Raw genomic sequence first — 23,653 nt, 5'->3', positions numbered from 1 at the left:
GTCCAGGATGACCTATGAAGGTCATTCACAGCCAACCCAGCACAGGACCCTCCTACTTCGGCTAGAGCCCCGACATTTGCCTGTGAAAGCCATTCTTCCCCAGCACCAAGTCCCTGCTGCTAGGATGGGGCTGTCCTCCCCCCTCCTGGGGCGGGGCACGTGGCTCAGGCCTGGCCAATGGGAGCCACAAGTTCCCCTGGCCACAGCAATTGGTTCAGAGCCAGTAAGAAACAATAGTAAAGCTAAAAAGAGAGAGAGAGAGAGACAATAAGGCCTTTGCTGTGGTTACTCTTTCCCGCTGGACTTACTGGAGCTTCTGTGGCCAGGCTGCCACCACCAAGGATAAGTCACCTGAGAATGGGGACAACAGAGAGGAAGCTGGCTTAAGATATGAGAAACTACACACCGATGGCATCATCTGAGCGCCTAGGTCCCGCCATACCTGACACCAATTGTGAGCCAATTAACCTCCTTTTCGTTTATGCCAATTTTGATTGAAAGGAACAGAAAACCCAACCTAGACTTCTTCCTGACACAGTAGCTCTGCTGGGACCCGGGACCACACACTGCCTTCCCTCTGGCCTGTTTCCTCACAGATGCCACCTTGCCGGAAGACCCTCTGTGTGGATGCCCTCTGTGACTCTTAGACAGCCAACAGACAAGCCTACCCTTTCAAAGAGTTTTCTGCAGGCGAAAAAAAGCAACAGAATAAATTAATAAAAGAAGCCGAAGTCACCGTAAAGCAGTCTGAAGGTGGAGGTCCCTAAGATGCACTCCCCCAATCCAGCTGGGCTGAGAGGAACTGCTGGGACATGAGAATAAAGGAGCCGGAGTCCTCCCAAGAGAGGCAGAACCCCAAATAAATCAAAGGGGCTCGGACAAACAATTCACCCATTGCTTTTCCATCTCCACCCAGACACTTTTTTTTTTTTTTTGGCTGAACTCAGCCTTCCTTAATTGCCCAAATTAGTCCCACCAGGTGTGAACACCCACGAACAGTGGCTGGAAGCCAGGGAAACCAGGATGTCGGGGAAGCAGAGGAGGCAGGGAGGCTCCGGGTGCCAGCCTCTGCTGACCTCCACAGAGGCCGAGGCTGGAAGGCAGCCCAGCCTCAGGAAGGGGCCAAGGCTCCGGCCACACAGTGCCGGCCACAGAGCCTTTAAATAGAGCCTCCACGCGAGAGGACAAACACATTCCAAGGGCTTTTAAAAACGCCCCAAGCATGACCTGGCCGGAGGCCTCTGCTCCCCCAGGCATTTTTCTGGTCTCGGCCCAATTCTGGAAATAATATTAATAGCTCGGTTGGGAGCTTAGGGTGTGCAAAATACGGTATGGCCTTAAAAGGCCGGGACGAGTCCTGCCCTCAGTCTCCAGATGAGGAAACTGAGGCCCAGGGACCTCGGAGGATGCAGGATGCAAGGCCCAACAGTGGGAGCTCTCGGCGCCCCCCGCCCCACCCCCCACCCGCCCCGGCCGGGGGGAGCGAGCCCCGCGGGACCCGCTGGCAGCTGTCGCGTCCGGTCCCGACGGGCGCCTCCTGCCCAAGGGGCCAGAAGGGGTCACAGAGAGGAGGCTCCCCGGACGCGCTCGCTCCAGGAACGTCCTGAGCTTTTGCAACGCGTTTAACAAACTCCCAGTTCCCAGCGCCTTGGGCGCGGGAGCCCCCGCGGGGCGGCCAAGGAGAACTTTGCTCTTTTTGTGTTAAAAGATAAAAGGACGGCGGGGCTCATCGCTCCCTGGGGAGAGAACGCTGGAGCTGGCAGGTGAGGCGCTCCGGTTCCTCGAAGCTGCGCGGCGACCGGCCCCGGGGGCGGGGAGGGGGGCGCGCGCGGGCCCGGGAGCCGGGGGCTCGACTGCCAAGGGCACCCCGGGAGCCCCCAGGGAGCCCACCCGTCCCGCGGGGCCCGGCCCCTCCCCGCTCCATCCCGCTCGGTCCGCGGGGTCCCGGGGCGCAGGGCGGCGCGGGCGCTCACAGTTTGAACCTGTTCTCCAGGTCCTTGACGAGGCGGCGGCTGAGCTCGGGGAACTCGGAGTAGGGGTGGAAGACCCTGCAGCGGCGGGGCCGCGCGGCGCCCGCGTTGATGTGCAGCCGGCGGGTGAGCTGCGCGCTCAGCTCGGCGTCCGCGCTGCCGGGGGGCGCCCGGCCCGGGAGGTCGGGCTCCGGGTCCCGCGCGGCCGGGGCGCGGGGCTCCGCCTGCGGGGGGCCCTCCTCCTCCTCCTCCGCCGCCGCCGCCGCCGCCTCCCGCTGCAGTCGCCGCTGCAGCTTGAGCGCCAGCTCCGGGAGGGCCATGGCGACCCGGGACGCGGGCACGGCGGGCGGCGCGCTCCTCCGGCCTCGCGGCTCCGCGCTCTGCCCCCGCGGCCGCGGGCGGGCGGTTAAGAGGCGCGCGGGCGGGCGGGGCGGGGCGGGGCTTCGGGGAGGCGCCGCGGGGGGGCGCAGGTGCCTGCGAGGCCCGGGATGGGAGGTCGGGACCGCGAGGGGAGCCCCGGGTCCTCTCCGACCTCGCCGCCCCCGCGCGCTCCAGGGAGCCCCGGGCACCCCTCGGCCCCTGCGGAAACGGCAGCCGCGGGTCCCACGACCGTTCGGGCGGTTCCTTCCTCCTCGAGGGGAGCTGCTCGCGGCCCAGGCCCGGCTGCAGGCGGGAAACCCCGAGCGCTCCCACGGCGGCAGGTGGCACCCCGGGGTCGCCAGGTCTGGGGGCGGGAGGCGCCCGCAGGGAGCCCGGAGCTGCGTTTCCAAGCCTCCGTTGAAAATAGATGTTGCTAAAACATACTAAAAATACCAAAAACAAATAAACAGAAAAGAGAGCAAGCAAGGGTAACGGGACTCGTGGCTCCCCCCCCCCCCCAGAAGCAAGGCACCAGCCGCGTGGCTTGGGGGGGCTCCAGCTTTTTCTGTGAAACACACAAGAAAGAAAAGGAAAAAAAGGAAGCTCAAGAATAAATAAATAAATAAATCAGCATTTTTATTTTATTTTTAAGATTTTATTTATTCATGAGAGACACACAGAGAGAGAGAGAGAGGCAGAGACACAGGCAGGGGGAGGAGCAGGCCCCACGCAGGGAGCCCAATGCGGGACTCGATCCCAGGGCTCCAGGATCACGCCCTGGGCCTGGCTGAAGGCGGCACTAAACCACTGAACCACCCGGGCTGCCCCTAAATCAGCATTTTTAACAAGCGGGTAAAACTAGTACAGTCGTCATTCTCCCTAAGGAAGGCTGATGCGGACGGCTGCTGCATGATCAAGGCGTTGTAAGTCCAGCCTGGACCCACTGCTCAGACCACCTGGTGGGCTGCTGACCTAGTCCTGTCTGTGACCTCTGCTGAATTGGGGGGCCTGAGACCCAGGACCAGCCTTTGGTATGTGTGTACAGAGCAAGCACAGGTCCTGCCAGGGATTCAGAGGCATTTCTGGAGGCCTAGTGGGAAAAAACAAAAACAACAACAACAACAAAAACCGTTATTTAGGGGCCTCTGGCTGGCTCAGTGGGAAGAGTCTGCAGCTGGTAATCTCCAGGTCCTTGGGTGCAGAGATTACTTAAAACTAAAATTTTTAAAGTTATTTAAAATGAAAAAGTATTAGAGAAATATTAAGGTTGTTTTTTTTTTAAGATTTTATTTATTTATTCATGAGAGAGAAGCAGAGATGTAGGCAGAGGGAGAAGCAAGCTCCATGCAGGGGGCCCAATGTAGGACTCGATCCCAGGACCGAAGCCCTGAGCCAAAGGCAGATGCTCAATGGCTGAGCCACCCAGGCATCCTGAGAAATATCAAGTTTTTAAATGAAGATATCAAACTCTTTTCACATTCCTTCTAAGCAATTTTACCCAGTTCTGCAAAAGCAGCCTTTTTTATATCAGATGCCAATTGCTTGAAATGGCAATTAATGAATCCCTTTATATATATATTACAGAGTGCTACCCTTCCTGACCTGATGATATGAAAAGATTTTATTTATATGACAGAGAGCACAAGCAGAGGGAGCAGCAGAGGGGGGGGGGGGGGAAGCAGGTTCCCCACTGAGCAGGGAGCCTGAAGCAGGACTTGATCCCAGGACCCTGGGATCATGACCTGAGCTGAAGCTATCTTCAGCTTAACTGACTGAGCCACCCAGGTGCCCCGAGAGTGGATTTTGAATGCAATTCAACTTTGTCGTTTAAGTGTTTCTAAAGGAGGAAGCACTCTTTTTTTTTAAAGCTTTCTTTAATGTTTGGACATGGACAAACACCTATCATCCCATCACTACAATCAAGGTCATAAAAATATCCATCATCTCCTAAAGTTTGCTTGTGCCCTTTTGGTTTTTGTTTTGGGGAGCTTTTTGGGAATGCTGAATGTGAGATTTACCCTTTGAAATTTTAAAATCCATTTACTGTATGCTATGTGTTAGACAGTGGATCTCTAAGGATATACTTTTGCAGAGTGTTCTGTAAAGTATGAGCTGTCACCTGGGTGCCATTCAAAAGACATATCACTTGCAAGGGACAGAGATTGGGGGCTGTGCCCACCAGCCATCCCCCAAGCTTCCTTGCCGCTGAGGTAGTGGAGGATGGAACACCTCCTGGGCGGTGCCCACCCCTGGCAGCAAAGCCACAGATACCCTGATGCTCACCAGGCAACACCTAGCCACCCCTAAAAATGAAGTCTCAATATCTCATTAGTGACACAAGGTGAATCACCATAACTGCCATGGTTGAAAAAGCCCTGCTCCCCATCTCCCCTTCTCCAGTGTCTAGCTGGGTGTCTGACAAAGTCAAAACAGGATTGCTGAATGATGGGTCAGTATCGGTATTTACTATGCAAACATGACCCACGTTTTGTGAAATAAATTTCTAAAAAAAGAGTAAAGGGACAGGGACCAAATTATGAATAGTTGTAAATGCTAGAAGTCAGATCATTTCCATTCTCTTTTTTAATTCTAATTTTTCTGTATTGTTTATAGTGAGATTATAAACTGTTATAATCAGAAAACAAAAATTGTTTAAAATGAAGAGGTACCCCCATAAATAAATATAAATAAATAAATAAATAAATAAATAAATAAATAAATAAAATGAAGAGATACCAGAGGGTGGATATTTGCCACAGAGCAGCTGAAAGCGCTTCACCCTACATCATCCCATGAGCTTGTTAACATTCCTCCAGGGTGGCTAAAGGACCTTCTGCATTTCATAGAGATCAAATGTATTTTAACCTTTTTGCATAGACTTCTTTTTCAGTGTTTGCTGTGTAACAAACACTCCCCAAACCTGGTGGCTCTAAACAGCAATATTTACTTTGCTCACAAATCTGCAGTTTGGGCAGAACTTCATGGGAAAAAAATCTCTTTTCTGACCCACCTGGGGTAAACAGGAGCGACTCCAGGGCAGGGGCAAGAATGAACCTGAAGGCTCCTTCCGTCACCAATACAGAATTGATGCTAATACATCAATTAATGCATTAGCCATCAAGTGAATGGCTAATGCTTGGTTCTTCCTTAGGCTGTTGGCTGGAACACCTACACACGGCTTCTTCATGTGGTCTAGGCCCCCTTATAACACAGTGGCTGGGAGCCCAGGTCAGCCTTGCAAAGAGGGAGTCGCCTTTAAAAAAAAATTTATTAATTTATTTGAGAGAGGAGGGGGTGGAGGAGGAGCAGAGGGAGAGGGACAAACAGGGGCCGGATGGGGCCCCAAACGGGGTTCCATCCCATGATGCTGAGATTATGACCCGAGCCAAAATTAAGAGTTGGAGGCTTAACACACTGAGCCACCCAGGTGCCCCAAGGGAGTCGCCTTTTATGATGTGGGCTCAGGAATCACATAGCTGAACCCTATTAGTCAAGGCAGCCACAAAGGAGAGGGAATATAAATCTCCACCTCTCAGTGGAGGAGTGACAACATCACATCTAAGAATAGCCAGTGAGATGGGATACATACTGTTGTGGCCATCTTTGGAAAACACAATTTGCCTGTTCTCCCTCCGCAGATCCCTGCCGGATTGAGTCCTATTCCGGTTCTGTGGCATCTGGACAAGAACAGATAAGTCTTTGAGTCTGGATGCGTTGCTACAGATCTCTGCGCCCTCTGGGAAGGGCTGACCTGCAAGTCATACAGAAGATGGAATGAACTAACTTCCAGAAAGGGAAAAACCTTTCTGAGAGAGCAGAAAGCTGGAGACACTTCCATCCCTGGAGGCAGAATGCCTCCTGCTTGTGTTTCCATTAACAACTTCTTTAAAAAAAAAAAAAAAAAAAAGATTTTATTTATTTATTCATGAGATACACAGAGATAGAGGCAGAGACATAGGCAGAGGGAGAAGCAGGCTTCATGCAGGGAGCCTGACATGGGACTCAATCCCAGGACCCCGGGATCACGACCTGAGCCAAAGGCAGACACTCAACCGCTGAGCCACCCAAGAGTCCCCCAACTTTAACAAGTCAAAACCTCAGAGCTTGGATTTGTGTTATTTTTTTTAATCTTGTTTTAAAGATTTTATTTATTTATTCATGAGATACACACAGAGAGAGGCAGAGGGAGAAGGCAGGCTCCCCGCCAGGAGCCCAATGAGGGATAAGATCCCAGGATCCCGGGATCACGACCTGAGCCAAAGGCAGATGCTCAACAACTGGTGCCCCTCGGTGCCCCTCAGATTTGTTTTAGAAAGAACTGTTTGGGGGCACCTGGATGGCTCAATCAGTTAAGTATCGGACTCTTGATCTCAGCTCAGGGCTTGATCTCAGCGTCATGAGATCCAGCCCCACATTAGGTTCCAGACAGAGTCTACCTAAAAAAAAGTTGGTCCCTTAAAAATTAAGTCATTATTGATGCCATATGCTCTTCCCAAGTTTCTTCATCCTATCCAGCGTTGAAGTGAAAATTTTCTAAAATTAGACCATGATGATGGTTGCACAACCCCTTGAATATATGAGAACCACTGAACTGTACATTTCAAAAGGATGAATTTTGTGGTTATGTGAATTATATCTCAATATACCTGGTATTTTTTAAAAATGGCAATAATAATCTGTTGCTTCTTAAATAATGTCAGTGAGAAGAACACTGTTTTCCATCTTAGTATATGTCTTTTTTTTTTTTTAGAGAGAGAGAGAAGCAGGGTGGGGGGAGTAGGGAGGAGCAGAGGGAGAGAGAGAATCTCAAGCAGAATCCCCACTGAGCGTGGAGCCCGTCTCAGGGCTCAACCCCACAACCCTGAGATCCCAAGGCCAGCAGAAATCAAGAGTCGGACACCCAACCCACTGAGCCACCCAGGCGCCCCAAAACTCAAATATTCTTGATAGCAAATACTACCAATTGTTTACCATGAAGCAACAGGCTCACTTGGTTCATTGTTCAATGAAGTGTCTCCAAGTATCCCACTGTCAATAACCGCAGTTCGTCAGTTGTTCTTTCACAAAAGAAGTAATGTTCCCTGGCAAAGGGGGCTAGTTCAGCTCACAGCTCAATCAATAGTGCAAGTGCTTTTCTCGAATGACTACTACACTTTGGTAAGAGAGCCCCAAAATGAACTCACGCTTATCTGGTCAATTAATTGACGACAAAGGAAGCAAGAATGTACACGGGTGAAACGGAAGTAGTGGGACCTCTCAGCACTAACTCAGGAAACCAAGTGGCGAAACCTGGTGTCAAGGCCAACTGCTGGGCATCCCGAGGGAGCCGGGCGGATCCAGAGCCCAGCTCTAGGCTGGGTTTGCCAACACTGCTGCTGAACAAACTCAGATAAACTCATCACAACAGAAACGAATAACTCCAGAGACTTTTTGAAGGTTTTGGACAAGAGATAAGGAGAGATTGATTTCAGGTGGCTACAGCCAGGGGGAGGGGGCAGGCTCAAGCTTTGACAACCTGCCTCTCTGCCAGCAAGATGGACATGGAAAGTTCTATAGGAGAGGTTCAGGCAGGTGCAAGAGAACAGGCAGAGAGTGCGTGGTCACTGGTGCAGGCTGGTTTGTGTTTAGCCCTTGATCTTGGGCAGGGAAGGGGACTGTGCGGGGTCCATTGCTAGGCATTCCATTGCTATCAGGGCTTCTCTGGCAGTTAGAACGTTCCAGTCATTGCCAAAGCCTCAAGAAAGTGGGATGAGAAATAATTGGTGTGGACTATGGTTGAGCTAGAGGGCTCATTGACAATGGGGAAAAGACAGTCTCCAGCAAATGGTGCTGGGAACACTGGACAGCTACATGTGAAACAATGAAACCAGACCCCTTTCTTGCACCGTATGCAAAAATAAACTCATGGATTAAGGACTTAAATGTGAGACTTTGAAACCACAAAATTCCTAAAAGAAAACATAGGCAGTGATTTCTTTGACATTGGCCATAGAAACATTTTTTTCTAGGGATGCCTGGGTAGCTCAGTCAGTTAAGCATCCTATCCTACTCTTGGTTCTGGCTCAGGTCATGATCTCGGGGTTGTGAGGTCGAGCCTTCAACCGGCACCACACTCAGTGGAATCTACTGGAGATTCTTTCTCTTTTCCTCTTCCTCCTCCTCTGCCCCTTCCCTCAGCTCGCTCGCATACACTCTCCCTCTCAAATAAATAAATAAAATATTAAGAAAAAAAAGAGAAACATTTATCTAGATGTGTCTCCTCAGGCAAGGGAAACAAAAGCAAAATTAAACTATTGGAACTACACCAGAATAAAAAAGCTTTTGCACAGTGAAGGAAACCATCAATAAAACAAAAGGCAACTTACTGAATGGGAGAAGACATTTGGAAATGATATATCCTAAAAGGAGTTAGTATCTAAAATATATAAAGAATGTATTAAATTCAACGTTTAAAAAAACCCCAAATATTCCAATTAAAAATGGGCAGAGGACATAAATCAATATTTTCCCAAAGAAGACTTGCAGAAAGTCAACAGACACATGAAAAGATGCTCCACATCTATCAGTAGGGAAAGGCAAACCAAAACTACGATGACATATCGCCTTACACCTGTCGAAAGGGTTAGAATAAAAAACATAAGAAATGACAAGTGTTAATGAAGATATGGAGAGAAAGGAACTCTAGTGTGCTGTTGGTGGGGTGTAAGTTGGCACAGCCACTGTGGACAACTGAATGGAGGGTCCTCCAAAATTAAAAAATTAGAGGTACCTGCCTGGCTCAGTGGGTACAGCATGCAACTCTTGATCTCAGGGTTGTAGGCTCAAGCCCCACGTTGGGGATAGATATTACTTAAAAAATAAAATCTTAAGGGTGCCTGGGTGGCTCAGTTGGTTAAAGGTCTGCCTTCAGCTCAGGTCATGATCCCAGGTCCTGGAATCAAGCTCCTTGCTCAGCAGGGGTTCTGCTTCTCCTTCTCTCCACTCATGCTCTCTCTCTCTGTCTCTCTCCAATAAATCTTTTTTAAAAATTAAAAAAAAATCTTAACAAAATTAAAATAGAAATACCATATGACTCAGTAATTCCACTACTGTGTATTTCCCCAGAGAAAATGAAAACACTAATTCAAAAAGATATAAGCACCCCTATGTTTTTTCTTTGGTTTTGTTTTGTTTTAAAGACTTTTTTTTTAAGATTCTTAAAATTTATTTGAGAGGGAGAGCATGAATGAGGAGGAAGAGGGGCAGAGGGAGAAGCAGACTCCCCACTGATCAGGGAATCTGACATGGGGCTTCCTCCCAGGACCCTGAGATCATGACCTGAGCCAAAGGCAGACGCCTAACCAATTGAGCAACCCAGATACCCCAAAAGATTTTATTTTTAAATAATCTCTACACTTCAGAGGCAGCCAGGGTGGCTCAGTGGTTTAGCACCGCCTTCAGCCCAGGGCGTGATCCTGGAGACCTGGGATCCAGTCCCACGTCAGGCTCCCTGCATGGAGCCTGCTGCTCCCTCTGCCTGTGTCTTTGCCTCTCTCTCTGTGTGTCTCATGAATAAATAAATAAAATCGTAAAAAAAATCTCTACACTTCATGTGTGGCTCAAACTCACAACCCTAAGGTCAAAAGTTGCATGCTAGGCACCCTTGCATCCGTACGTTTATTGCAGCATTATTTACTTGTTTGTTTATTTATTTTTAAAGATTTCATTTATTTATTCATGAGAGACACAGAGAGAAGCAGGCTCCATGCAGGGAGCCCAACGTGGGACTCGATCCCGTGTCCCCAGGATCACACCCTGGGCTGAAGGCACCGCTAAACCGCTGAGCCACCAGGGCTGTCAGAGGCAACCACCTTTTAAAGGATTTTACACCACCCTGGAAGGAGCCCTCCACCCTTGCCCTCGTGTTAGATAGATGTCAAAACCGCAATTGGATGACAGGCACACAGAGGGCTAATCAGTAACAGAGCCCGCCGGCAAGCCCCTAATAACCCCTAGACTTGGAAACTCCGGTGGCAACCCTCTTGGGTCCCCTCCGTCTTCGAGAGCTTTGTACTCTCCCTCGATAAGCCTTACTGTACTCTCAAAAAACTTTACTTTGCTGCCCAGCACTCTTCCTCTGGTCTACCTCTTCATTCTTCAAAGCAGGGTGACCAAGAACTGTGGGGGCTAAAGGAAAAGAAATGCTGTAACACCCATAAGTCCCTGCCCTCATGGCCTACATGGGGGGGGGGGTAGTCAATAAGATGAATGTATTAGGTGATGATAAAGACCAAGGCAGAAATAAAGCAGAACCAAGTGTAAGATGTGGGAGGGAAATAGGATGCAGCTTCAGATAAAAAAAAAAAATTAGGGATCCCTGGGTGGCGCAGCGGTTTGGCGCCTGCCTTTGGCCCAGGGCGCGATCCTGGAGACCCGGGATCGAATCCCACATCGGGCTCCCGGTGCATGGAGCCTGCTTCTCCCTCTGCCTGTGTCTCTGCCTCATTCTCTCTCTCTCTCTCTGTGACTATCACAAATAAATAAAAAATTAAAAAAAATATTTAAAAAAAAATTAAAGATGTTATTTATTTATTCATGAGAGACAAAGAGACATAGGCAGAGAGAGAAGCAGACTCCCCACAGGGATGAAGGACTCTAGCTCAGGACCCCAGGATCAGGACCTGAGCCAAAGGCAGCTGCTCAACCTCCCTCAGGTGGTAAGCACTGCCCGAGCCAGGGAGACCCTGCACGAGGGACCCCAAGACCTCGGTGGACTTGACCCCCACGGCCCACCTGCATGCACCCACTGACCTCCATCCCATATTTTCCTTATATAAACCTGGGAGCATTTTCGGCACTTCTGAGACCGTCTTCGAGCTGCTAGTCTGCTGTCTTGCGGTGTTGGCCTCACTGAAACAATTCCTTTCTTGCTTCACCACCGCTGGTCCCCCTGCCTTTGGATTTTGTCAGCAGTGAGTGGCTGAACCTGGTCTTTTTGGGACCCCCGGAGCCAGGCGCTCTTGCACCCCTGCGCCCAGCTACAAAATGGCCAGGAGGAGTCTCCTCTGGGAGGCACATTTAAATAATGGCCAGCAGGGGCACCTGGGCGGCTCAGTGGATGAGCATCCACCTTTGGCTCAGGTGTGATCCTGGGGTCCCGGGATCAAGTCCCACATTGGGTTCCCCGCAGGAAGCCTGCTTCTCCCTCTGCCTGTGTTTCTGCCTCTCTCTGTGTGTCGCTCATGAATAAATAAATACAAATCTTTAAAAAAAAATAATGGCCAACCCCAAGAGCCAGTTTCAGGTCTTTGTTTTTGTTTGAGAAACCCTGAAAGTGACTCCTGTCTGTCCCCAGTGGAAAGCCCACAGGCTCTCCCTAAATGGGATTTCTCCCCTTCCTCTTTTAGCCAGGAAGTGTAAAAGAATCCCTAACCGGGCCTTGCCTCCTCGGGACCCCCTGGCCAGGCCCTGGAAGGCCCCCCGCTGGCACGGCGGCAGAAGAAGGTGCTGGCCCAGAGCTATGGAGCAAAACCCTGGGAGCTTTTTAAACCTGACTCCAAGCTGCAGGCCAGACCCAGAGGCTCCAACCCCAGGTGATGATGCCTGGTCCCCAGGCCCCTGAGGCACCAGGTATCCATGTCTGTGGCCTTGGGGACTTATCAGGGAGCCCCCCCAGGGGGCAATGTGCTCAGACTCAGGTTCCCTGGGTGGCCTCAGCATTCTGCTCAGAAGACAAAGAGACTCCAGACAGCAAAAGCTGCTAACAGAGAAAATATTCACCTCCCTATTTCTCACCCGATAGAAGCCACAAAGAACTAGGAGTGGGTCCAAATGAATCCTACAAGGTTGGACACCCCCCGCCCCCTACCCCGGCCTAGAGATTCCTGGCAGTGGCTGTCAGAAGCTAATCCCACCCTGGCCCACCTTCTCTCCACCCAAGCCCTTCTGGGTTGGTGCCACCCCGGGGAGCCTTTTCTTCCCAAAGCTCCCTCTGTCCGTCAACTGTTGGTCCCCTGAGACCTCTCTCTTCTCTCCCCTCCTCCCATCTCAGGCCAACCCAGCGCTTGTCTGGAACGGCAGTGGGTGACAATGCCTCCACTTATGGGGCCTCAGCCCGGAGGGGTTGGTCCACATTAATGCTGTCCAGGAGGAACAACTCATATTTTTAATTTCAGAATGTGTATTTTGTACTTTAAATTTCTTTAAAGTAAAAGAAAACAGGTGAAATTAATTTCCATAATGTTTCATTTAGCCCCATACACGCCACATGTTATCTTTTTAATATTAGTCAATATAAATATCAGTCAATATAAAAAATATTGAGACATTTTACATCATTTTATTTTGTAGCAGGGCTTCAAAATTTGGGGTGTGTTTTACACTTACAGCTCCTCTCCATGAGGGTAGCCACCTTTCCAGGCCCAGCAGCAGCTGTAGCTGGTGGCTACCGTCTGGGGTTACTCGACGCTCGGAGCGGTCTGCTCCCGGGCGCTGACCCTCAACTGGGGAAGATCTGCCGCTGAAGACATTCCTGTCTGGCCTCCTCTCTGGCCTCCACTCCCTGGGTGGCTCAGGTCGTTATGGCAGGGTCCTAGGATCGAGCCCCACCTGGGCTCCCTGCTCAGTGGGGAGCCTATTTCTCCCTCTCCTTTAGCCTCTGCCCGCTTCTCTCCCTACTTGTGCTCTCTCATGCACTCTCTCTCTCTCAAATCAGTAAATAAAATCTTGAAAACAACAAAAAAAGATCGGACAAAACTTAGCTTGACTGGATGTGGACAATAAATACTCTCACACACCACTGGCAAGGGTGTAAATTGGCACAACCCTTTGAAGATTCGCACATTTTACTACTAGTGGGTATATATGTTAGAGGAATTCACACAAATTCAGAGACAAGAATCCAAGGAAACATGCTTAAACATTTTTTAAAAAGATTTTATTTATTCATGAGAGACACAGAGAGAAAGGGGAGCGTCTGCCTTTGGCTCAGGGCAAGATCCCGGAATCCAGGATCAGTTCCGCATCAGGCTCCTTGCAGGGAGCCTGCTTCTCCCTCTGCCTGTGTCTCTGCCTCTGTCTCTGTGTGTTTTTCATGAATAAATAAATATAATCTTAAAAAAAATAAAGTAAATAAATAGATCTTTAAAAATGCTTATACCTATTGATGGAATTCAAGAAACACTACCCCAAAATATGGCAACTGGGCATATTGAATGTTTTTTTAAGAAGATTTATTATTATTTTTTAATTTGATAGGGAGAGAGAGAGAGAGAGGAGAGAGAGAGAGAGACAGAATGCATGGGGAGGGGAGAGGCAGAGGGCGAGGGGGAGAGACAATCTCAAGCAGACCCTGCGCTCAGCTCAATCTCATGACTCTGAGACCATGACCTGAGCCGAAATCAAGAGTTGGACACTTAAAGCCACCCAGGCGCTCCTTGAATATTTTAAATTGAAGGACTTTGAGAAATGGAAGGTGCAGGAAGAATTTTTTGACCTTTCCCTGAACCAAGTCATAGACTCCGATTCCCAGAGGAAGGGGTATCATCTCCAGGATGCCAAGAAGATTTAAAAAAACCAGACTTGTCTCCCCCGTTTCACTACCCTGAGCTCACACCCCTTTGTCTTATCACGTTTTTACATGATTTTTCACTCTTCATCACCATCAGATCCAGCATCAAAATGTTCAAGTGTAATTTTGGGTCTTCATTTTCTTGTCTTCACAAGAAAGAAGATTCATGTCACATAAAACTTACATTAGATAAATGTGTATGGTTTTCTCCTGTTAATGTGTTTTTTTCTTTTTAAGATTTTATTTATTTACTTTAGAGAGTGAGTGAGAGAGAGAGAGAGAGAGCAGGAGCAGGGGGAGCAGTAGAGACAGAGGGAGAAGCAGGCTCCTCGCTGAGCAGACACCACAACGTGGGGCTCGATCCCAGGACCCTGAGATCATAACCTGAGCCCAAGGCAGACACTCAACTCACTGAGTCATCCAGGAGCCCCTAATCTGTCTTTTGTTACAGGGCCCCAGCTGAGAACCTAGGAGATATTTTCCCTGCCCTTTTACTGCATTGTCATAGGAGGCAAAAAAATGGAAAAACCACAGGTATATTCATCAATTTGAATGACTCACAAAAATAATGTTGAGTAAAAAAGTTGCAAAAGAACAGATATATTCTGATGGATACCAAACAGAAATGCACACGTGTGCCCTGAAAGACATGCATCATAATGTTCATGGCAGCTTTAAAATTTAAAAAACAAAACAAAACAAAAAATAAATAAATAAATAAATAAATAAATAAATAAATAAATAAATAAATAAAAAATTAAAAAAAATTTAAAAAAATGTTTTAGGGATCTCTGGGTGGCGCAGCGGTTTGGCGCCTGCCTTTGGCCCAGGGCACGATCCTGGGGACCCGGGATCGAGTCCCACGTCGGGCTCCCGGTGCTTGGAGCCTGCTTCTCCCTCTGCCTGTGTCTCTGCCTCTCTCTCTCTCTCTCTCTCTCTCTCTCTCTGTGACTATCATAAATAAAAAAATAAATAAATAAATAAATAAAAATAAAAAATGTTTTAAACTAAATTTAATTTAATTTAAAAAAATGTTTTAAGTTTTTATTTGTAAGTAATTTCTACACCCAATGTGTGGCTTGAACTCATAACCCTGAGATCAAGAGTCACATGCTCCATCAACTGAGCCAGCCAGGTACCCAATGGCAGCTTTATTAATAAAAGCCCGAACTGCAAACAACCCAAACGTCCATTCATGGCAAAATGGATGGCAAATCCCTGCATTACAATGCTCTATGCCAAAGAAAATGAACTGCTTGAACACATAACACAAACAAGGTGAGGAGAAAGAAGCCGGACATAAAAGAGTATACCCTGAATGTTTCAATAAAGTTCAAATCAAGCAAAAGTTATGTTCCGTGTTAGAAGTCAGGAGTAAAGGTTGGGGGAGCAACTGGGAGGGGGCACAGGAGGTGTGCCTGAGTTCCTGGTAGGGTTCTTTTTTTAAAAATTTTTATTTATTTATTCATGGGAGACACAGGGAGAGGCAGAGACACAGGCAGAGGGAGAAGCAGGCTCCCCGCAGGGATGAGGGACTCGGTCCCAAGACCCCAGGATCACGATCCGAGCTGAAGGCAGACGCTCAGCCGCTGAGCCACCCAGGGGCCCCTCCTGGTAGGGTTCTGTTTCTTGATCTGGGAAGAAGATCCCCTGAAGGCACCCTGGGAGCGGTGCCTTCTGCAAAACTTCACCAAGCAGCGTGCTCATGATTTGTGTACTTACTTTTTTGTATTTACGTTTGTGGTGGTTTTAAAACATGACCACAAATGACTTGACACTCCTCCCATTGAGAGGTGGGGTCTAGGTACCCTCCTCCCCTTGTACTTGGATGTGCTTCTGCTACAGGTGGATCAAAAGACCATGATGGAAGGAATGTGGCATCACTTCCAAGAAGGAGTCATAAAAGCCCGCGCTGTCCCTCCTTGCCTGCTGGGAACACTCCTTCTTGCCATCCTGAGTCACTCTGCAAGAAGTCTGGCTACTTTGAGCTGCCAGACTGGAGGTACCACCTGCAGCGCTGCAGTCTCCAGGCCCAGCAGAGGCTGTCCAGTCCAGGAGCCACATATGTGAGTCAAGAAATAGTTTCAGGGGCCTCTGGGTGGCTCAGTTGGTTGAGTGTCTGCCTTCAGCTCAGGTCATGATCCCAGGGTCCTGGGATTGAGCGCTGTGTTGGGCTATCTGCTCAGCGGGGAGTCTGCTTCTCCCTCTGCCCTTCCCCTTCTTGTGCTTGAGAGCGCTCTCTTGGTCTCTCTCAAATAAATAAAATCTTTTTTTAAAGATTTTATTTATTTATTAATGAGAGACACACAGAGAGAGGCAGAGACACAGGCGGAGGGAGAAGCAGGTTCCACGCAGGGAACCCGACGTGGGACTCGATCCCGGGACTCCAGGATCACACCCCGGGCTGAAGGTGGTGCTAAACCTCTGAGCCACCAGGGCTGCCCAATAAATAAAATCTTAATAAAAGAAAATAAAAGGAAATCATTTCAGATGAGTACTCTCCAGCTCCCACTCCTCCAGCCCAAACTCCTGACCCAGAGAGCCCATGAACATAATAAAATGGTAGTGGCTGTGTTACATCACTAAGCTTTTTTTTTTTTTTAATTGTGGCGAAAAACACGTAAAAGAAATGTATCATTTTAATCCTTGTTAAGTGTACAGCTCAGTAGTGTTAAGTATATTCACATAGTTATGCAACTGATTCCAGAACTTTCTCACCTTGAGAAAAGGAAACTCAGTGGGGAGTCTGCTTCTCTTTCTCTCTCTCTCTTCCTCTCCCCCCTGCTCATGCTGTCTCTCAAATAAGTAAATAAATATTTTTTAAGGACTTTATTTATTTGACAGAGAGAGAGAGCACAAGTAGGCGAGTGGCAGATAGAGGGAGAGGGAGGGAGAAGCAAGCCCTCCGAAGAGCAGAGAGCCCGATGCGGACTCGATCCCAGGACCATGGGATCATGACCTGATCCAAACGCAGATGCCCGACCAACTGAGACACCCAGGCACAGCAATAAATAAAATCTTAAAAAAAAAAGAGAGAGAGAGATCATATGCATTTGTCCTTTTTAGGTGACTGGCTTATTTCACTTAGCATCCTGTCCTCAAGTTTTATCCAGGTGGTAGCATGTGCCAGAGTCTGCTTTCTTACCAAGACTGAATAACACTCTATTGCACACACATACCACGTTTTGCTGGTCTCCTCTTCCGCTGATGGACACTTGGGTTGCTTCCACCTTTTGGCTGCTGTGAATAATGCTGCCGTGAACCTGACACGTCACTAGTTTCAAGGTGGCTTGTTACACCACAGCAAACAGCTGGAACGATGTTGGGCCTCACTAAAAATTAATTAAAGAAAAAAAGTGACTACACTTAAAAAAGAAGGTGTTCCCCAGCAAAACATTCCTACAAATATCAGGCAACATGCAGACGCTCAGGGAATGCAGCACCATGACCTCTTCTCGAAAAAACAAACCTTGTCTGTGCCAGACAGCACCAGCCAGGGATAAATCCAAATAAACAAGACCAGGCATGGAGAAGCTGTAAGCAGAAGGTCTGGGGTGAGTACAAAATCTACTTAAATACGAAGATTAAAGAAAGGAGGGAATCATGATTACTTGGATGGAGATAGACGATATAAACTTAGATCTTGTAAAAAAAAAATGTAAAAACACATACCATCTACCACTAGATGTAACCACGTCTGTAGGCCTGTATCTAGTTGTACTCGTAACTCGACACATTTGAAGAAGGTGCCCTGGAGATGGAGGGATGTAACAGTATGATGTCTTCCTCGAAATACCAGAAAAGCAATCAACTGTATCTACTCTTGAACTTTGGTGGGCACACCCTCCTATCCCGGCCATGCCACCAGCTCCAGCGTCCTTCCTCCCTCCACCAAAGGGGCACATGCACAAGGCAGAGAAGTGAACCCTCATGGGGGGTCAGTGGGCCCCCCAGAGCCCTGGTAACCTGGATCTCTTTTCTGCCACCTTCAATTGATTTTGCCTATTCTAGAATTTATATTTAACCAGAGGCATAGGGGCACCTCGGTGGCTCAGTGTTGAGCATCTGCTTTTGGCTCAGGTCATGATCCCGGGGTCTTGGCATCAAGTTCCATATAGGGCTCGCCACAGGAAGCCTGCCTCTCCCTCTACCTGTGTCTCTGCCTCTCTCTGTGTCTCTCATGAATAAATAAGTAAAACCTTTAAAAAATAAAAATAAACGGAGGCATATAGTTTATAGGCTTTTTCCATTCAAAATGATTTTGAGATTCATTCAGGTTGTTATGTGTATGAGTCTGGCAGTCTGGGTTCTTTATTTTAGGGCTGAACAGTAGTCCATTGTGTGGGGACACCAATTTATCTACTCATCATTCATGGAGGATGCTATAGGCTGAATTTTTTGCTCTCCCCCATTCACATGGGATGGTATTTAGAGGTGATTAGGTCATGAAGGTAAAGCCCTCCTGAATGGGGTTAATGCCTTCTAAAAGAGACCCCAGAGAGATTCCCCTCCTACTTCTGCCAAGTGAGGACACAGCGAAGAGATGTCCCTCTAGGAACCAGGAAGCAGGCTCCCACCAGACACCAAGCCTGCCAGCACTTTGACCATGGACTTCCCAGACTCCAGGCCTGTGAGATATAAAATTCTGTTGTTTATAAGTCCCCCAGGCCATGGTATTTTGTTACAGCATCCCTAATGGAATAAAACAATGAGTATTGGGATTGTTTTCAATTTAGGGCTATTACTTGTAGAGCTGCTGGGGAAATTTGCCTGTGAGTCTTCCTGCGGACATATGCTTTCATTTCCTCTGATGACTTAGGAACGGGCTGGCTTAAGTTAAATGTTATGTTTCAATTTTTAAGAAGCTGCCAATCTGTTTTCCAAAATGGTGTAGTATTTATATTCCTAGAGACAGTGTATGAGGGCTTTATTTACTCCATATCCTCCCCATACTTGGCATGGTTGGTCTTTCAAATGGTTGCCATTCCAATGGGTGAGTAATGGTGTCTCACTGTGGTTTTAAGTAGTGTTTCCCTAATGACTAACAACAGTGGCCAGTTTTTCTTGTCTTTATTGGCCATCTATAGATCTTCTTTGGTGAAGTGTTCAAACCTTTTCCCATTTCTTTTGGGTTGTTTGTGTTATCCTGGAGTTGTAAAAGCTCTTTATAGTTTCTGATTACAAGTGCTTTGCCAGATATACATATTGTGAATATTTTCTCCCAGTCTGTGGCTTGCCTTTTAATTTTCTTATTGGTGTTTTTGGAAATTCATGTTTGTTTTTGTGTCAGTAAAATATCCAAAAGAGGGAGAAGTTCAGTGCAGGGGTGGTGCTCCAAGCCCAGCCGACTGGGTGTCACTCAGCAATCCAGATAAAGTGAAGCTGAAATGCCACAGACTCTGACATCATAACTCCTGTCTGGTGTTAAGATTTCCACATTTCGAGTCTGGCTGGTGAAGGGCCAGGCAGGCGGGTTCTGTGCTAGACGCTGCCCCCTGCTGGCCACTTGCTCTTTTGGACCCCGGGGTGCCCACTGGAGGTGTCCCTGAGTCACCTGGCTTGGAGGTTGCTGGGACGCCAGGGCAGGTGGGCCTCCCACCTGGCCTCTCCCCTGGATGTGGGGAAGGCTTCCTGTTGGCAGCACATCACTGGGACAGTTCTTGCCTCAGGCATTTCAGATTTAGTTCTTGGAATCTCCAAGTTTGGGAGGACAAACAGAACTGCTCTGCCCTGGGGAGGGAGTTCAGATGCAGGACACGGAAGTGGCTCCACCTGGCCTGGGAGTAGCTGTGAGCACGGCTGGCCACCCTGAGTTCTCTGCCACTATTGGAAGGTCTAATCACAAAGGTAAAATGTGGCATCTTGGGGATGGACAGTTCCCTCCCAAGATGCCACTGTGGACCAGGGTGCAGAGCCCGTGTCCTCTCTTGGGTTTAAGCCTTTGGATGGACTCACCAAGGTTGCTATTTTCTCAGGCTGGATCCCCCTCCAAGCATGCTGTGGGGTCAAAGGACTGCAGGGACGCAGTAGGCAAGGGTGGGGGTCCTGGTGTGGGAGGTCATCATTCTAGTTCCTCACCTCTACAGGTGGGGTCTGGAGCTTCCTCCCTCTGGGTCTGACCAGCGCTTGTCAGCTTGGTCCTGCACCTGCAGGTGGATTCTCTGGAGTACAGAAACAACAAAAGAAGATGGAATTTCAGGGACTTGATCTTTCTCTTGCCCTGACCCTGCTGGCATGTTCACCTATGGACTCTTTTAGAGTATTATTATTATTATTATTTTAAAGATTTTATTTATTTATTCATGAGAGACACAGAGAGAGAGGCAGAGACACAGGCAGAGGGAGAAGCAGGCTCCATACAGGGAGCCCAATGTGGGACTCGATCCCGGGTCTCCAGGATCACACCCTGGGCCAAAGGTGGCGCTAAACCGCTGAGCCACCCGGGCTGCCCTATTAATATTATTTTTAAAGTAGGCTCTGCGTCCAATGTGGGGTTCAAACTCACGACTCTGAAAAAAAAAAAAAAAAAAAAAAAAAAAAAAACCTCACGACTCTGTGTTCAAGACCTGAGTGGAGACCAAGAGTCAGACACTCAACTGACCGAGCCACCCAGGCACTTCTATTCTAGAACATTTTTAAATGCAAAAAACAAAACAAATAGGACTACGAAAGAAACTGATTTTGTTGAAATACAATGATCGAAATATTTGAAAATGTGTACTATAACAGCAGGTCTACTAATGTCAGTATTTTCAAAAGAGAATAATGTGAACAGTATTTCAAGACATCCACGACGATTGCGTGGGATACAAATCCTGCTAGGTTGCTGTGTACACAATTGAAGAAAATGCTAGGTTCATTTTTTAAATTTAATTTTATTATTTTTTATTTTTTAAAGATTTCATTTATGTATTGAAGCAGGGGGGGAGAGGGGGAGAAAGAGGGACAGAAAATCTCAAGGAGACCCTCTGCTGATCTGGGAGCCGACTCAGGGCTCGATCCCAGGACCCCAAGATCCCTAAGCTGAAACCATGTGTCCTCAGACACTGAAGGGACTGAGCTACCCAGGCATCCCTTAAGAGTTTATATGTTAATCCCTACACCCAACATGGGGATCAAGAGTTGCATGCCCTACCAACAGAGCCACCCAGGTACCCCCAAAATCTAGATTTCAGTTGGAGGTTAATAAAGGCAAAGATGTAATTTTTTTCGATCCAAGTTCACAAAACCCTCTGGATTCTGTCCACTGTTGCCCGGGGGTCCATGGACCCCAGGTTGAAACCCTGGTGCAAGGGAGAAAGAGGAGCAAACGTGAGGACCCAGCCATCTCTTCGGTAGAGACGCTCAGCACGAAGGTGTCCTTACAAATCTCCGGGGCGCGGGCTCATTCCGCAGAGCCGGCCCTACACGTCTTGGCAGTCCCCGGGCAGGTGCACAGGCCTCAGGCTCCACGGACCGAGGCAGGCCAGACTGACGAGGGCCCAGCTCCCTCGCCTCCTGCCTTCCCATGCACAGCGCCCGTGTGAGGAGAGTCAGGACAAACCCCATTCCCCAGGCGTCAGCGAGGGCGCCCTCCTCCCTCATCCGTGGAAGCAGAGACCCCTGCTCCTCCCTCCACTGACCTCCTCAGGGCAGCCTCAGTGGCCTTTGGGTTTGGGCCTGCCCCCACATCACAGCCTGCGTGTCCAGGTCCAGCTCTCAGGGTGAGGAGGGGCTCCTCCTCTGCCCCCCCTTACCCACGCCAGGAGCTGCTGGGCAGCAGGCAGGCTCCCCTGGGCCTCTGCCCGGCCGAGGCCGTGTCCTGCGGCCCTAAGTGAGCAGCGGGCACAGCCGGCCTCGGTCCAGGCTGCCCCCATTTCCCTGACCCGGGGGTCTTGGGGGAGTATTCCACAGGCTCGAATAGCCCCCGTCGGCACGGGACGGGGCCACTGTCCCAAGCCCTGGTCCTCCACCTGCAGGGCCGTGAGGGTCTGGAGAGCTAAGCCCTCTTGGATCCCTCCCCCTGCCTTCTAGAGGGAGTGGGCCGGGTGACCAGTGACAGTGACAGCCGTGGCGAGTGTCCTGAGTTTATTCCCCTGCCGCACAGAGTGGACCTGGAGGGCCCGCCCCGCCCCTCCGACGGCCAGGTGCCTGGGGACACTTCGGTGCTCACCTGGAGGATCCTGCTGTGCTTGCTTTCCAGCTAAAGGGAAATAGCCAGAAGGGAAAGATGCATCATGTGTTAGATGCAGCCACTGTCAGAAATGGCCAGGGCCAGGACTCGGTCTGTCTCAGGAGGGACAGGCGGAGGGAGATGTGCAGCCTGAAGGCCAGGGAGCGGGAGGCCCCAGGGGACATGGGAGACGGTGGGCATGACCCAAATCAGGAGAACCAAGCCTCTCTCCCGCGTTTAACACCCATCCCGGCGGATGTGATCCCTGCTGTAACGATTACATCTGCCCCTCCTACTGCGCGGTCCTTGGGGGGCCTTAGTCAATTCATCTCTGGATCCTGGTCCCCAACACAGTGCCCAAGACACTTGGCATTTAAAAAAATTATATATATAAAAAATTATAGTAATGAGGAAGGAAAGAAAGAAGTAATGGATAACTGGACTAGAGTTTTATAATTCTCTCAACCTTGCCTGCCCTGATCAGAATGTTTACCTGTGATGTGTTCAATGTCGTCTTCATTTTTTTAAAAAAGATCTTACTTATGAGAGACACAGAGAGAGGCAGAAACACAGACAGAGGGAGAAGTAGGCTCCCTGCGGGAATCCGGATGGGGGACTCAATCCCTGGACCCCCGAATGACACCCTGAACCGAAGGCAGATGCTCAACTGCTGAGCCACCCAGGCGTCCCTAATGTTGTTTTCATTTTAAAAGCCTTTATGCTTCTCCTCCTTAAAAAAAAAAAAAAAAAAAGGAAAAAAGAAAAAAGAAAAAGAAAAAAGAAAAAATAATCTGTCTCATACCATCAGTTAAAACCTATCCAAACGCATTATGGGAATAAATAGGTTTGAAGTTACTTTGTACTTTATGCTTTTTTTTCCCCCTTTGGTTTTTCCTTTCCTCTCTTCCTCTCTTTTGCTATGAAAGTTACGCGTTTTATTATTTTATTTTCTTTTTCCCTAGCAACTGCAGTGTTATTCAATTGGTGGTTGTCTTAAACTTTTATTTATTCATTCATTCATTCATGAGACACAGAGAGAAGGCACAGACACAGGCAGAGGGAGAGGCAGGCTCCCTGCGGGGAGCAGGATGGGGGACTCGATCTGGGGACTCTGGGATCACACCCTGAGCCAAAGGCAGACCCTCAACCACTGAGCCACCCCGGCGTCCCTTAAAACTTTTTTTTGCCTTAAATTCTTAAAAAAGAGGGCACCTGGGTGGCTCGGTGGTTGAGCATCTGCCTTCAGCCCAGGGCGTGATCTCGGGGTCCTGGGATCGAGTCCCGCAGGGGGCTCCCTGCAGGGAGACTGCTTCACCCTCTGCCTGTGTCTCTGCCTCTCTGTGTCTCTCCCGAATAAGTAAATACAATCTTTAAAAATTAATAAATAAAAATAAATAACTCTTTTTAAAAACCTGCGCTGTTTCGGGGTGTCCCCAGCTGGAGGTATCCCGCAGAGGCCGGCCGGGCACTCCCTGAGGGTCAGGGGGCGGCGGAGCCTGCCCAGCGCGTCCGCGACCCCGCGCGATCCCCCACGCGACCTGGCGGGGGCGCAGGTGAGTCCGCACCTGGCGGAGGGAAGGAGCCGGGCTGCGGGAGGCTGCGGGGTCCGGCCGGCTTTCAGGT

The 23,653-nt window shown here is 49.1% G+C and overlaps 1 protein-coding gene and 2 long non-coding RNA genes across 5 annotated transcripts in view; 1 reads left to right on the top strand and 2 right to left on the bottom strand.

The window, feature by feature from the left end:
• The window catches only part of EFHD1 (EF-hand domain family member D1), a 45,443-nt gene extending 43,138 nt beyond the window's left edge, over positions 1 to 2,305 (bottom strand). The window contains exon 1 of one of the 2 annotated variants that reach the window (XM_038574197.1): positions 1,974 to 2,305. In XM_038574197.1, coding sequence (XP_038430125.1) covers positions 1,974 to 2,290 — 317 coding nt within the window. In that variant the 5' untranslated portion in view covers positions 2,291 to 2,305. The remainder of the gene's footprint in view (positions 1 to 1,973) is intronic. The other variant, XM_038574199.1, reaches the window with a different exon arrangement.
• LOC106557782 overlaps positions 1,530 to 23,653 on the top strand; it is a 44,625-nt gene continuing 22,501 nt past the window's right edge. The window contains exon 1 of the long non-coding RNA XR_005378834.1: positions 1,530 to 1,763. This is a non-coding gene — a long non-coding RNA (uncharacterized LOC106557782). The remainder of the gene's footprint in view (positions 1,764 to 23,653) is intronic.
• LOC119865966 lies at positions 3,042 to 7,674 on the bottom strand. 2 transcript variants are annotated; one of them, XR_005378832.1, is made up of 4 exons: positions 7,302 to 7,674; positions 5,920 to 6,007; positions 5,341 to 5,583; positions 3,042 to 3,420 (listed from the first exon to the last, which is right to left on the bottom strand). It is a non-coding gene; the product is annotated as an uncharacterized LOC119865966 (long non-coding RNA). The 2 variants fall into 2 exon arrangements; XR_005378833.1 differs by lacking the exon at positions 5,341 to 5,583.

This window comes from Canis lupus, chromosome 25 (genome assembly GCF_011100685.1).
Source record: "Canis lupus familiaris isolate Mischka breed German Shepherd chromosome 25, alternate assembly UU_Cfam_GSD_1.0, whole genome shotgun sequence".
Lineage (NCBI taxonomy): Eukaryota > Metazoa > Chordata > Mammalia > Carnivora > Canidae > Canis > Canis lupus.
The sequence above is the reverse complement of the archived record's forward strand: the minus strand, read 5'-3'. Positions and strand labels throughout refer to the sequence as shown.